This window comes from Salvelinus sp. IW2-2015, linkage group LG31 (genome assembly GCF_002910315.2).
Source record: "Salvelinus sp. IW2-2015 linkage group LG31, ASM291031v2, whole genome shotgun sequence".
Lineage (NCBI taxonomy): Eukaryota > Metazoa > Chordata > Actinopteri > Salmoniformes > Salmonidae > Salvelinus > Salvelinus sp. IW2-2015.
The window spans coordinates 25,197,749-25,210,309 of NC_036870.1; the positions used below are offsets into that span (position 1 = coordinate 25,197,749).

Here is a 12,561-nt window from a genome sequence, read left to right on the forward strand (position 1 = left end):
CAGTTCCACTTTAAATTATTCTTCAACTTGAACAATTGACTCCTGTTGTCTTTCTTTCGCTCTGCCTCTCCTCTCTATCAACAGTACCGAGGAGATTCCACTGAAGATTCTGGCTCACAACAACTTTGTGGGCCGACTGATCGGGAAGGAAGGACGGAACCTAAAAAAAATTGAAGTGGACACAGAGACCAAGATCACCATCTCCCCGTAAGATGACCACACACGTCCCAAAATCAGAATTTCTAGTTTCTGACTACTGAAATAATGGCGAATTTTAGCATGTAAATCTTGGTGCGGCAAACTCGACCAACTTTGGTTGTTGATGCATGCAAGGGAATCCACAACACTAAACAATCCATTCATTGCACTATAACATGACAAACGGTGCCCACAAACTGTTAGGGCCTACATAAAGCTGTCCCAACAGCAGAGCTTTCCTTTCAGCATTATGGAGTGAATCCTTAACATCACTACACTTGGGTATCAGTGGAGCCTTGTCTGGCAGCAAAGCAGTTCATTCAGCCTCATTTACTGCCTTTTTTAAATAACCATAGCTGATATGGCAGACTTGCTTAAATAATTATGGTTTCTGCTGACTCCTTGTGGAGTTATGTAACTCCATAAAACTGTGCTCCTTTAATAACGAATGCTGACATGAGTTGACTTTTGAACCATACACAAACATTACATTTGTGTTCAGTAAATTCATGATGAATATTCTTATCAACACTTTAAGTAGGCTATAAGCAAGTGCAAGCAAGCTGCGAAGAGGGAGATCTTCCTTCAGCACTTTCAAAATGGACACAGAAATTCAAGTGTTCGTTCAGATAAGGCCTCCGTCTTGCTGAATTGAACTTTAATTCACTAGAGGTGGTTAGCTTACTGTTTTAAGTATTTTATTAGGCCTATGTGGTCAAAAGGACAATACAATCACAAGGATCCACTTTTATAGACAGCGGATTGTACAAACCAAATAACCCTCGCAATATCAACTGGAATTACATGGGTCTATTACTGAACTCACTGGCAAACATGGTTACAGGCCCAACAACATTATAGTATTCCCCCCTCATTTAGTAAAGCACATGAGCTTTTTATAATACACAAAGAAATGTATAATTCCAACATTGACAAAAATAAATGAGATACTAATGAGACCTATATAACAATTGTGATGGACAATGTATGGCATTAGAGAACGATGAGTGGATAAGAGGAAAGTTGTAATTTTGATGACACTATGAGCAAGCTAAGGACAACAATAGGCCTATGCCTATTTGTTCAGCACCTTTTGAAATGGACAGCGACATAATTGAGAACATGGGGTGTTCTTACAATATTCTCCCTGTACACAGTCAGAAAATAATAAATAATGGGGGTATGTTAGTAGACAAAGCTTTTACAATTGTAAACTAAGGCATTTCTGTAAAACTGGCCAAGGCTATATGTGCACCACCAAGTCAAAACCGTGTAGGCAAGTTCTGAGGGAGAGGGACCAAATTCTTAGGGTGAGACACATGGGCAACTAACAGCTTACTACACACCATTCTTAGTATTACTTTCTTAGCTACAGTATACGTATCTCCCTGGCATTGTCATTTACTTTTTGGACTCACCGTTGTGCTGTGCGCAGCAGTCCGTGTGTGTGGGGGGGGTTGAATCATGATTTCAGTGTTCTTCAGGTTGGAAAGTCGGACCTCTAGAAAGAGACCCGAGTTCCGACTTGGAATTCTGTGTTCGATGACCGTTCAAAATGTATCCCCCCCCCCCCCCCKCAAGAGTTCCCAGTTGTCTTGAACACACCGAAGTCTGAGATTTGAGTTCCCAGTTTTGAACACGGCAGAAGTCAATCTGGATTGACAGCATGGCTAATATATTCAACCTTTTCTGGCCCATGGTGTTGCATGTGAATGTTTTGATTTTTTTTTTTAAATCCTTAGACATAGCAGGCAAGGGAAGTAAAATAGTGATTGGTTTGTGACGCTGGCAGTTAGCCACTGATTCCTTCCAAACCATTCATTGTTGAATTTCTGACTTGCTGTGTAATGTTTATGGCCAATGAGCACCGATTTTATAACTTCTCTTCATATGACAAGGTGATGACTGCTTGATGATGACTGCATGGCTAGCTAAGATTTGAAAGTATGATATGATCAGTCCAATCAAAGCCATGGTAGATATAACATGATTTGATGTTATTTTATCTGTGACCAATGGCCTTGAGCCTTCTTGGATAGCCACTTCTAATGTAGTCTAGGGCTGCACCCAAGGGGGCTTGAATTGCCTTGATTCTGTAGATTCTGCGGCGACGTAGTATCCCCATGAGTCACACAACACTGAGCCAATCACAGAGCAACGAGAGAACATTACCAACTCCTACGCACTGTATTTTCGGCGGCTGCCCCTCCACCACAGAAAGCATTGAGCTAGGCATTTTGGAGCTGCCTTAAGAGACCATGTTTGTATGCAGATTTATTAACTCAAGGATCATTTTTTTATTTTATTTTTTACATTGTTTGCAAACTATGACACTGTGACCCACCTGTCCTGAATGACAGGTCGCCATTGTACACCCTTAACTGATGCACACAAGCCATTGTCATCACGTTATCACAATGACTGGATGCCACACACGTACATTTTAGTCTTGTCAAATTCACCTCTAAAATAATCCCACTAACACACCAATTACAAAATCCTCATGTCTCTAAGGTATAACGAACACAAGGTCAGTCTCCCATCACAATACACACACCCACTAGAGATCAAGGTGGTAATGGATGTCCTTCTCCTTCAGTCTCCAGGACCTGACCCTGTACAACCCTGAGAGGACCATCACAGTGAAGGGTTCTATCGAGGCCTGCTCCCGCGCCGAGGAGGAAGTCATGAAGAAGGTCAGGGAGTCGTATGAGAACGACGTGGCCGCTATGAATGTAGGTCCTTGTTCTCACACGCTGGGCACGGCACGCTGTGTTGGTGGAACCAAATAATTCAGAGTAGTATCCCTACAGTGTTCTACTTTTGTGCACTATATAGGGTACCATTTGGAATGCAACCTGGGAGATTTTTTTCTTATCACTGAAATGACAGTGAAGGTATAGAAACGTGATGTTTAACTACCTGCGTGTGCCGTCCCTCAGCCTTTAATTGTATTCGAGTGGTTTCCCTGAGATCGGTTTTTGTTCTAGTTCCTTTTGTCTGGTAGTAAATCTCTCTTCCTCTGTCCATCTCTCTCTCTCTTTCTGTCCCCAGCTCCAGTCTAACCTGATTCCAGGACTCAACCTGAATGCTTTGGGTTTGTTCCCTGGTGGTGCTCCAGGTATGTGCCCCTCCATGGGACACAACGTCCCACCTCCCGGTGCCCAGGGTGGCTACTCCTCATTCGGGGTGAGTGTCTGGACCTTTCCCCACCCCGCCTACCTCCCTGGGTCTACTCCACAGGGCCTCTTGGTGACGCTTAAAGATGGCCCCCTCCTTACTGAAAATTTCTGCAAGAAGAAACCTAAAACACACCAACCTCTGACTGAAGCCATTTTGGATCTTTCAGTGACCCTGTCTGTGTTCCTCTCTCCTTAGTGCAGCCATTTGGGGGCACGACAGTGACTTGGTTTTGTGTTATTCTCTCCTATAGAGCAGTTTCTTCGGGGGTGAAGGGCCATTTTGGGCGTCTGTGCTGTCGGCGAGCAGCCAGCCCGTCTCTGTAAGTCTCCCTTCCCACAGTGCTTTGCACGGCTTCTGGCTGCTCGCTGCCGGATAGGGTAACGAGGTAGGGCTCGCAGTAACATTTGACCTCTAGGGAGGGCACAACACGTTCATTACTCTGAAACCTGCTGGGAAGGGGCCCCTAGTCCCAGAGGGCCCCAGTGTCTGCTGGGTTTAGTTGGGCCCTCTGACAAAAGAGCAGCTATTGAACACCTTTGCGTGTTTAGGTTACAAATGGGCGCAAATGTTTTCAAGCGGACACCGGTCTATTGAACATTTTAATCTGGAACCGCCTCCTTGAAAACGTTTGTTCCCATCTGGAGGCTTCTGAATGTGTCCCAGGATTTGGATGACTGAAGTGTAAGGATTTGATGACATCCTCTTAAAAGAAGGATGACATCCTCTTGTGATTCTAGATTAAAACCAGCAGTTCCAGCAGCTCTGTCCCACATGTCACCTTATTCCCTATATAGTGCACTACTTTCAACCAGAGCCACTAAATGTATAATATTAATACCTCCTGCCCCCTCATCTAAAAGATCTCACCCACTTTTCTCTGACACCAGCCATGTGCAGTGAGCGGACACAGTTTGCAACATGTTTTCTTCAATACAATCTGTTCTACAGTGTCTGTGGAAGCGCTGAGGAGTGACAGAGCAGAGCCAACCATTCTCTGACTTCCATCTGAAAAGGATTATCAGAGTGGTGCATCCATATACTGTGTGGATTAGTTAATGTGCTCAGTTGCTGCAGAGAAACGGAGAACCGTCTGGGAATGCTGTGTTCACCTGAACTAGGCACTGGATGCTACAGATTTGTGCATCTTTCTAGAGGCGGGGTGGTTCTCTTATGCCCTGGGTGCGTCCCAATAATCTGTCATTCCTCCTGAACTCGATCAGTACTTCCCACAAATTTAAAAGCATTGGATTGGTATTGTCATGGGCAGGAGGGAATTTCCATATCAGTCTTATTCTTTCTAATCCATAACAGGAAGTGAACAAGTTCTCATTTGGTGAGAAAGGAGAGATAATTGGGACACACTCAACATTGGAAGTTGCGATTTGTTTAGTTGTGTTCAACCTCTTCATTACTGTATGTTCAGTTCTTTCATGGTTATGCAGTGCTATTGTGATTATATATGATACTGAGGGGATTTGAATTGGCCTAGATTTGACTGGTAAATATGAGGTACAACTTTGTTAATAAAGCACTTAGGAAACTTCCCATCAGCTCTGCTTCCAGTCTCCCTGGTTATGTCCCAAATGGCACCCTATTCCCTGTATAGTGCACTACTTTTGACCAGGACTTATAGGGCTATAGTCAAAAGTAGTGCACTAAATAAGGAATAGGGTTCCATTTGGGATGCGAACCACTGTGGATCCTTCTTCCTGTGTCGCTGCATCTGTTGCTTGGTCACTATCATTTGGGCTGCTATCGCAGTTTGCCAGGCCTGATTGTGGTCTCCTTGCGGTCAGAATTGCTCTGTTGTGGTCTCACTGGGATCTCATTACTGTCTTGTGTCCTCTACTGTTCCACAGAGCCAGGGGCAGCCGGAGTCGGAGACAGTCCATCTGTTCATCCCGGCGCTGGCGGTCGGAGCAATCATCGGAAAACAGGGTCAACACATCAAGCAGCTGTCGCGCTATGCCGGAGCCTCCATCAAGGTGAGGGACTTAACTCACAGGAGGGTTTGAGCTGCGACTCAATAACTTAAAGTAGCTTCTCGTCTTATTTGTTCTCCTTCACCCATCCCCCCCCCACCTCTCCATTTCAGATCAGTGCAGATGAAGTCAGTGTCGTAGATGCAAACCAGGTATTTTATTTTTGCTTCAAACATTCAGATGAATTTGGTTGTCTTGTTGCTTATACCCATCAATCATCTCAGAAGTGGAAGTTGGGTTAGGGTTCAGATTGGGATTGGGTGGCGCCTCCTTCAGGCTGTTGTGATGAGTCCCTGATGGGGTAAAGCAGTGGGCAGTAATTAGAGCAAGTAAAATGTGTGTGCAAATGTGTTAACACGTGTCCTTTTCCTCCCGTCAGGTAGCCCCTCCAGAAAGTATGGACACCAAGCAGAGGATGGTGATCATTGCTGGACCACCAGAGGCCCAGTTCAAGGTAGGAGCCCTCAGGACCGTGCTCTCCAGCCATGATACTTCTGTCCAATGCCCACCACCGCACCAGAGAATTTTTTTGGTCCTTTTTCCCAAAAACACGGTAGTCTATACAATTGAAAATTAGCTAGCTGGCTAATTCTGGTACAGTTACAGAAATGTTGATTGATGTCCATCGTCCCTGTCAAGTAAATGACCTCAAATAAAGTTCGATAAAGTTCGATAAAGATGCTTCTGCAGCTTCAATCAAGGGTTGTGTCATTTCCTCTGACTCCAGTGTGGGATGTTTGCTCTGTTCCAGGCTCAGGGTCGTATCTTTGGGAAGCTAAAGGAGGAGAACTTCTTTGGCCCAAAGGAGGAGGTAAAGCTAGAGGCTCACATCAAGGTGCCCTCTTTTGCCGCTGGACGCGTCATCGGCAAGGGAGGCAAAACGGTACGCAGAGGCCGGTCTGTGTGTGTGATCACTGCCATTTTACTGTTGCAAAATGTAGAAGTTCTGCTGCAGAATAATTGAAAACACCACTTATTACTTTGGCCATAAAAGAAAATACTTATTTGTTCATTTCTCTCTCGCTCCCTGTCTCTCGCTTGCTCTCTCGTTCTCTCGCTTGCTCTGTTTCTTGCTTTCCTTCTCTCTCCCTCCCCCCTCAGGTGAATGAGTTGCAGAACTTGACAAGTGCTGAGGTGGTGGTCCCCAGAGACCAGACACCTGACGAGAACGACCAGGTCATTGTCAAAATCACTGGACACTTCTATGCAAGCCAGGTATGTTACACTAATCAAACTTTAAAGTGCAATTAAATTGCAACTCACTTTACAGTAAAACAATAACAAATTAAGTAGATCAAAAACAAGCATGAGGAAATAAAATAAAGGAGCGTAAAACTAATTAAGATGTATGTCTGAAATAATTTCACTACAGTACTAATACTGTTGCCCAATTCCAAATGTACCCCTCTGCACTTCATGTGGTTCTGGAGGGATCAGATGGGAGGAGCAATGATTACAGGATGTTCCTCCACCTCTGTCACTGGGCAAGGTGGTGTCTTCTATCTGACGGGGAGAGAGAATGAGTCCATATTCATCCCAGTCAGCTCTGATTAGTGAGCTAAAAGGCTGGTTCATACTATGGGCACATTATGAATGAAGCTGAGTGTAAGGTTGTGGACTGTTGGGTGAATGGGGGTGTAAAATGTGTACAATGTCTGCTTGTTATGTAAGAATTGTCCACCATACTGCTTCACTTCTTTGTAGCATTAATCAATGGCTGCATCTGAAGGGGCACCCTATTCCTTATATAGGGCACTACTTTTGACCAGGACCCTGTGTAAATAAGGAATAGGGTGCCATTCTGTAATAAAGGAAATGGGGTGCTTTTTCAGTTGCAGCTGTCGTTAACCTTGCTGCTTGATGAATTCTTAATTCTACTCATCACCTGAGACGCAATGGATGTGTGCATGTCATTGTCAGATGACATGTCCTGACCTCTGCTCTCTTACCCCTCCCCAGCTGGCCCAGAGGAAGATCCAGGAGATATTGTCCCAGGTGAGACGGCAACAGCAGCCCAAACCCTCACCCCGCGGGGAGGGACCTCCCCGTGGGGAGGGACCCCCCCTCCCCCGCCCCTCCCGGAAGTAGACGGTGGCCCAGGGGGGGCCAGTGACAGAACCGCCCCCGAAGACAGACTAGAGCAGAGACCGGAGGGGAAACACAGGCAGGGACAATGCGCTCATCTCAGGGGTTAAGGGTCACGGGTACCCAACTGTACACCCCCACTCTCGACGACCTCCTCGACCTTACACACCCACCCCCACTTTCGACGACCACCTTGACCTTACACCCCCCCCTCGACGATCTCCTCGACTGACTAGCCCACCCCCCCCCCCCCTCTCGACGATCTCCTTGACCGACACTACCCCCACCCCCTTCTCGACAAGCTCCTTGACCAACACTACCCCCACCCCCCTTCTCAACGATATCCTTGACCGACACTACCCCCACCCCCCTTCTCAACGATATCCTTGACCGACACTACCCCCCCCCCCCCCCCCCCCCCCCCAGGCCGAGACACATACACCCCCCCAACCCATCGCCACACCTGTCTGCATCTCTGTGAGAATGTACTTGAGGGTTCCAATGTTGTCACACACCCTCACCCCCTGCTCACCCTCGCCTCGGTCCTGATTGGTTCCTTATTTGTTTTAATGTTTAATTTTTTTTGGTACACTAGAAAACACAAAGAAGAAATAATAATGAACTCCCTCCTGTCACCTCCCTGGTGTGGTAACACACTCAACCACCTCACATGTTGATGACGGCTGTTCATTTAGACTTTTGTTTTTACCTTTTTATTTTACCTTTTTGTTTTTGCCCTGGATGAAGTGTTTGTTTAGTTGGTTGAAACTTTCTCTCCCAAGTTATCTTTGGAAAGAAAAAGGCATTGCTCTGAGTCCTTGTAGGATGGAGAAAGGTTAGGGGGAGGGGCTCGGGGTAATACTCTGGTGTTTGATTGGACAGGGGCCCCGGTGGTGGTCTAACAGGGCACCCCTGTCCTGCTATTGATAGTGGCATTTTATAAATTCGGATGCATTTTATAGATATATAAAATATATTTAGAGGCGAGGATAACACTGTCATTAACACTTAAGGGACGTGTTGAATGGTGTTGGCCAGGAAAACCAATTTAATATGCATTGTACTGAACTACCTCAGGATCTCTAGTACCTCAAGAAGATGAAGAGAAAAAGAAAATAATTATATATATGAAAAAAATGTTCCTTTCTTTTTTATTTTGCTTTGTGGTATTTTGTATACTTTATAAAGCTAATAGTTATTGAACATTTTTATTTTTTTAAGAAAATTTAAAATTTGGTCAGCTGCCAACTGACCTTGCCTTCAACTCTAGCGCTCTCCGGCGGCGGCAACGTGTACAATGTGTCTGTCGACGGTGGCCCTGTTAATAAAGTCTCTGTACATAGAGCCCAGAGCAGAGTTGGCACCAAACTGTTGGCTGCTGACGGAAGTATCGAGAGAAGAAATTGCCTCAGTTTTCCTGAGGTGTATCCACCATCTAATGAAAACTACAAACAACGAATATATTCGAGTAATGCTGAATAATGCCAACCGTACATACTGCAGCAATGCCGTTTAGTTTTGGGATTCTGACATTCTTATTGTTGACGGTACGTTACATTTTTCACACAATGATTTTTCCTTTTGCCTTCCTGGAAGTGCAATGGGTAGCACACAAATGGAGGGGCCTGAACACTGAGTTCTCTCTCTGTAGCCGCCATAGAAATGGACATGTTAGAGCAGCACTGTCTGTTCTCGGTTGTATTTCTGTTACCTGCTTAGGCATTACCTGCTTTATTACATCATCCTAGTCTCAAATGGCACCCCATTTCCCTTATAGTGCTCCAAGTTGTACACTACATGGGAAATAGGGTGCCATTTGGAAGTCATCCCAGGTTTGTGACAGGCTGAAGTGCAGTCCACAGCCTGACTAGGGTTTTTTCATAGAGGGAGCTTGGCCATGTGCGGTGGCCCCAGTAGCCGCAGTCGGTCTACATTAGTGTCATTCACTGCATGGTGAAAGTAAGGGGAGTCACACTGATGGATGCTTATTTTGCTATAGAAACTACGTTAACTAAAGGTTGCGTTTGTTTAACCAGCAGCTGTAATCTTGATTGAAGTGAGAGAAGTTTCAATTGTTATTCATCACAAAAATCCAAGATGCACACAAGAAAATGTACTAAATTTACCTTGATTGGGATGGGAAAGATTAGTTAAAAAAACAAAAACGATAATGAAATACTATACCAAGTTTATCCCTCTTTTTTTTTTTTTTCATGCAGAATGTAAATATGTTTTGATTGTGGTAAAAGTGCTCGTGTGTATCCATGCTTCCACAGTAGAACGCTGTCTACCTCAGCTGAGGGGGGTTTGTGGTGGCACGCGCCCTCACCCGCCTAGCGCCCACGCGCTCGCTGCGATACCTCAGTCCCCCCAGGAACACTTCTCTGCATGGGCTCGTGCGTGCTCACGCGGTTCAACCTCGCGCTGATGTCCACGAGGGGCACAAGTGACGATTATTATTCCCCCTCCCTTTCTCCACCCGTTTTTTTTTTTATCTACCTCTTTAGATACATTTGAATTAGAGGCAAACTTCTATTTGTTAGATTTAGGGTTATTCTCCCACTGTCTCCCTTCTGATTTCCCAGATATTAATGAAAATAAATAAATCATGTACTCTTTAGAATTTGAACGAATAATGGAAAAGTTATCAGATATTTCCTTTGCCAGTGTTTATATATATATTTATATATATAATACTCTTCTAGCTTAATTGATTGTAAATCCTCAAGATTTTGCTTTTCTTTCTGCTTTTCTTTTTGATGGTGTGGCTTCCATGTATTGAACTTTCTTGCCTGGGTTTTTCGTGAAAAAAGGGTCAAATTCACCGGTTTGAAGTTTTTGGATTCAATGACTGGACGATAAGTAACAAACAAATGTTTAAAAAAAGGACCTGCCTTTGTTTCTGGTTTGAGACTAAAAATAAATACTAAGCCAGTCTTCTTTCTTACCTTTTTATGTCTTTACGGATGCTACATTGGCCTGCTGATTTGATAACGATTTGTTCGGTTAGCATTTCCTGGATGTGTAATGTGGAAAATCATGTTTGTGTGGGAAAGAGGGACTGGGTTTGGGTGTCAGTTTTTGGAAAAGTGTTCTGGTTTAAGCATGATACCCCCCCTCCCTGCGACCATGCTTCTGCCCCTTCACCCCCTCACAGCTCAACTTGTCAAATGCCTCTGYATAAATCAAAAAAATTAAATTGGCTCCCACGTCTTTCACTCGTCTATTTTTTCTCATGTGTTTTCAATCTACTGTAAGATGCCATAAAATATAACTTAACATTTGTTAAAGGGGAAGTTCAGGATTCTACAACTTCGTGCTATTTGGTTCCTCAGCCTGAAAGAACACTATATATACAAAAGTTAAATTAGTGGATTCGGCTATTTCGGCCACACCAAACTTGGCAGAATAGCCCATACTGAAGAGCTCAGTGACTTTCAACATGGCACCGTCATAGGATGCCACCTTTCCAACAAGTCAGTTATTCACACTTCTGCCCTGCTAGAGCTGACCCGGTCAGCTGTAAGTGCCGTTTTTGTAAAGTGGAAACCTCTAGGAGCAACAACGGCTCAGCTGCGAAGTGGTAGTCCACACAAGCTCCCAAAATTCTGTCTTCTGCTGCAACATTCACTACAGCGTTCCAAACTGCCTTTGTGAAGCAGTAGAAAAGCCTTCTCTGGAGTGATGAATCACATTTCACCATCTCTGTCTGACGGACGAATCTGGGTTTGGTGGATGCCTGGAGTAAGCAGCATGACAACGCCCCTGTGAACAAAGCGAGGTCCATACAAAAAAATTGTTTGCGTTCGGAGTGGAAGAACTTGACTAGTCTGCACAGAGCCCTGACCTCAATCCCATCGAACACCTTTGGGATGAATTGGAATGCTGACTGAGCCAGGCCTAATCGCCCAACATCAGTCATCGACCTTTACTAATGCGCTTGTTGCTGGATTTGTAGCTCCTTTTTCCCCCCTGGAAGTGTACGTAGCGAAAAGGGTGCCATTTGGGAAGCAACCATAGTGTGTCTCAAACATCAGCCGGTCCTTCCTCAGAGGGACACGAGAGAATGTATAGCTTAACGGAATGCATCATGTCTGAATGTTTCTCATTAACCCTTACCAGTGGCTTTGCCCCACCTGTTTAACAAATAAATAAAAGTTAGCCTGTTTTGCATGTTATTTTGCCATTAATACATGTCACATCAGTTTGCAAACAATGTAAAAAAAAAAAACTATTATCGAGTTAATGAAGCGGCATACAAACAGCTTTTTTGCTTTCTTGAGTAAGGCAGCTCCAAAATGCAGGTGTTTCAGCCTAGCTCAGTGCTTTCTGTGGTGGTGGGGCAGCCAGTGGAAAATACGGAGGGTAGGGGTTAATGTGCTCTAGTTGCGCCCGTGATTGGCGCAGTGTTCTGTCACTCATGGGGACAATGCATTGCTGCAAAATCTATGGGGAGAGCTTGAAAATGCAAGCCCCTTGGGGGCTGCAATAGATTTACATTAAAGTGCCCATCCAAGAAGGCTCAAGGTCATAGGTCACAGATAAAATGATGTCAAATCATGTTATATCTACCGTAGCTTTGATTGAACTGATGTCAACATCATACTTTCAAAATCTTAGGGTTAGCTAGCAGTCATCATGAATCAAGTCGACCATCTACTGGCAAATCCTTGTCATATGAAGAGAAATTATAGATAAAACGTATCGGTGGTCATTGGACATAAACATTACACAAGTGGAAAATCGCAAATTCAACCATGAGTGGTTTGGAAGGAATTGGTGTCGAAGTGCAAGCATTGCAAAGCAATCACTAGACTGCTATTCAGTGGAGTGGGTGTGTGAAGTCTGGGTTTAAGGGTCTCTTTTCCAAGATTAAAAGGATAAACATTGAATCCAGCATTACTTCTGCCACGTTCAAAACAACTGGAAACTCAGAACGGAGAAATATTTTTTAAAAACGAGCTCCAACTGGGAAAATACGTTTCAAATGATCATCCAATTCGGAATTCCAATTCGGGAACTCTGACCTCTTTTTAGAGCTCCGACTTGAAGATTACTGACCTTATGATTAGTTGTCTTGAAAGCACCATAAATCCAGAGAATGCCAGACTTT

General features: G+C 44.4%; 1 protein-coding gene across 2 annotated transcripts in view; it reads left to right on the forward strand.

The window, feature by feature from the left end:
* Positions 1-10,652, forward strand: part of igf2bp3 (insulin-like growth factor 2 mRNA binding protein 3) — a 40,151-nt gene extending 29,499 nt beyond the window's left edge. Inside the window, exons 8-17 of one of the 2 annotated variants that reach the window (XM_023976025.2) lie at positions 85-207; positions 2,798-2,933; positions 3,253-3,387; positions 3,632-3,700; positions 5,241-5,366; positions 5,477-5,515; positions 5,743-5,817; positions 6,115-6,246; positions 6,465-6,578; positions 7,323-10,652. In XM_023976025.2, coding sequence (XP_023831793.1) covers positions 85-207; positions 2,798-2,933; positions 3,253-3,387; positions 3,632-3,700; positions 5,241-5,366; positions 5,477-5,515; positions 5,743-5,817; positions 6,115-6,246; positions 6,465-6,578; positions 7,323-7,451 — 1,078 coding nt within the window. In that variant the 3' untranslated portion in view covers positions 7,452-10,652. The remainder of the gene's footprint in view (positions 1-84; positions 208-2,797; positions 2,934-3,252; positions 3,388-3,631; positions 3,701-5,240; positions 5,367-5,476; positions 5,516-5,742; positions 5,818-6,114; positions 6,247-6,464; positions 6,579-7,322) is intronic. The other variant, XM_023976026.2, reaches the window with a different exon arrangement.
* Positions 10,653-12,561: the final 1,909 nt, after the last annotated feature.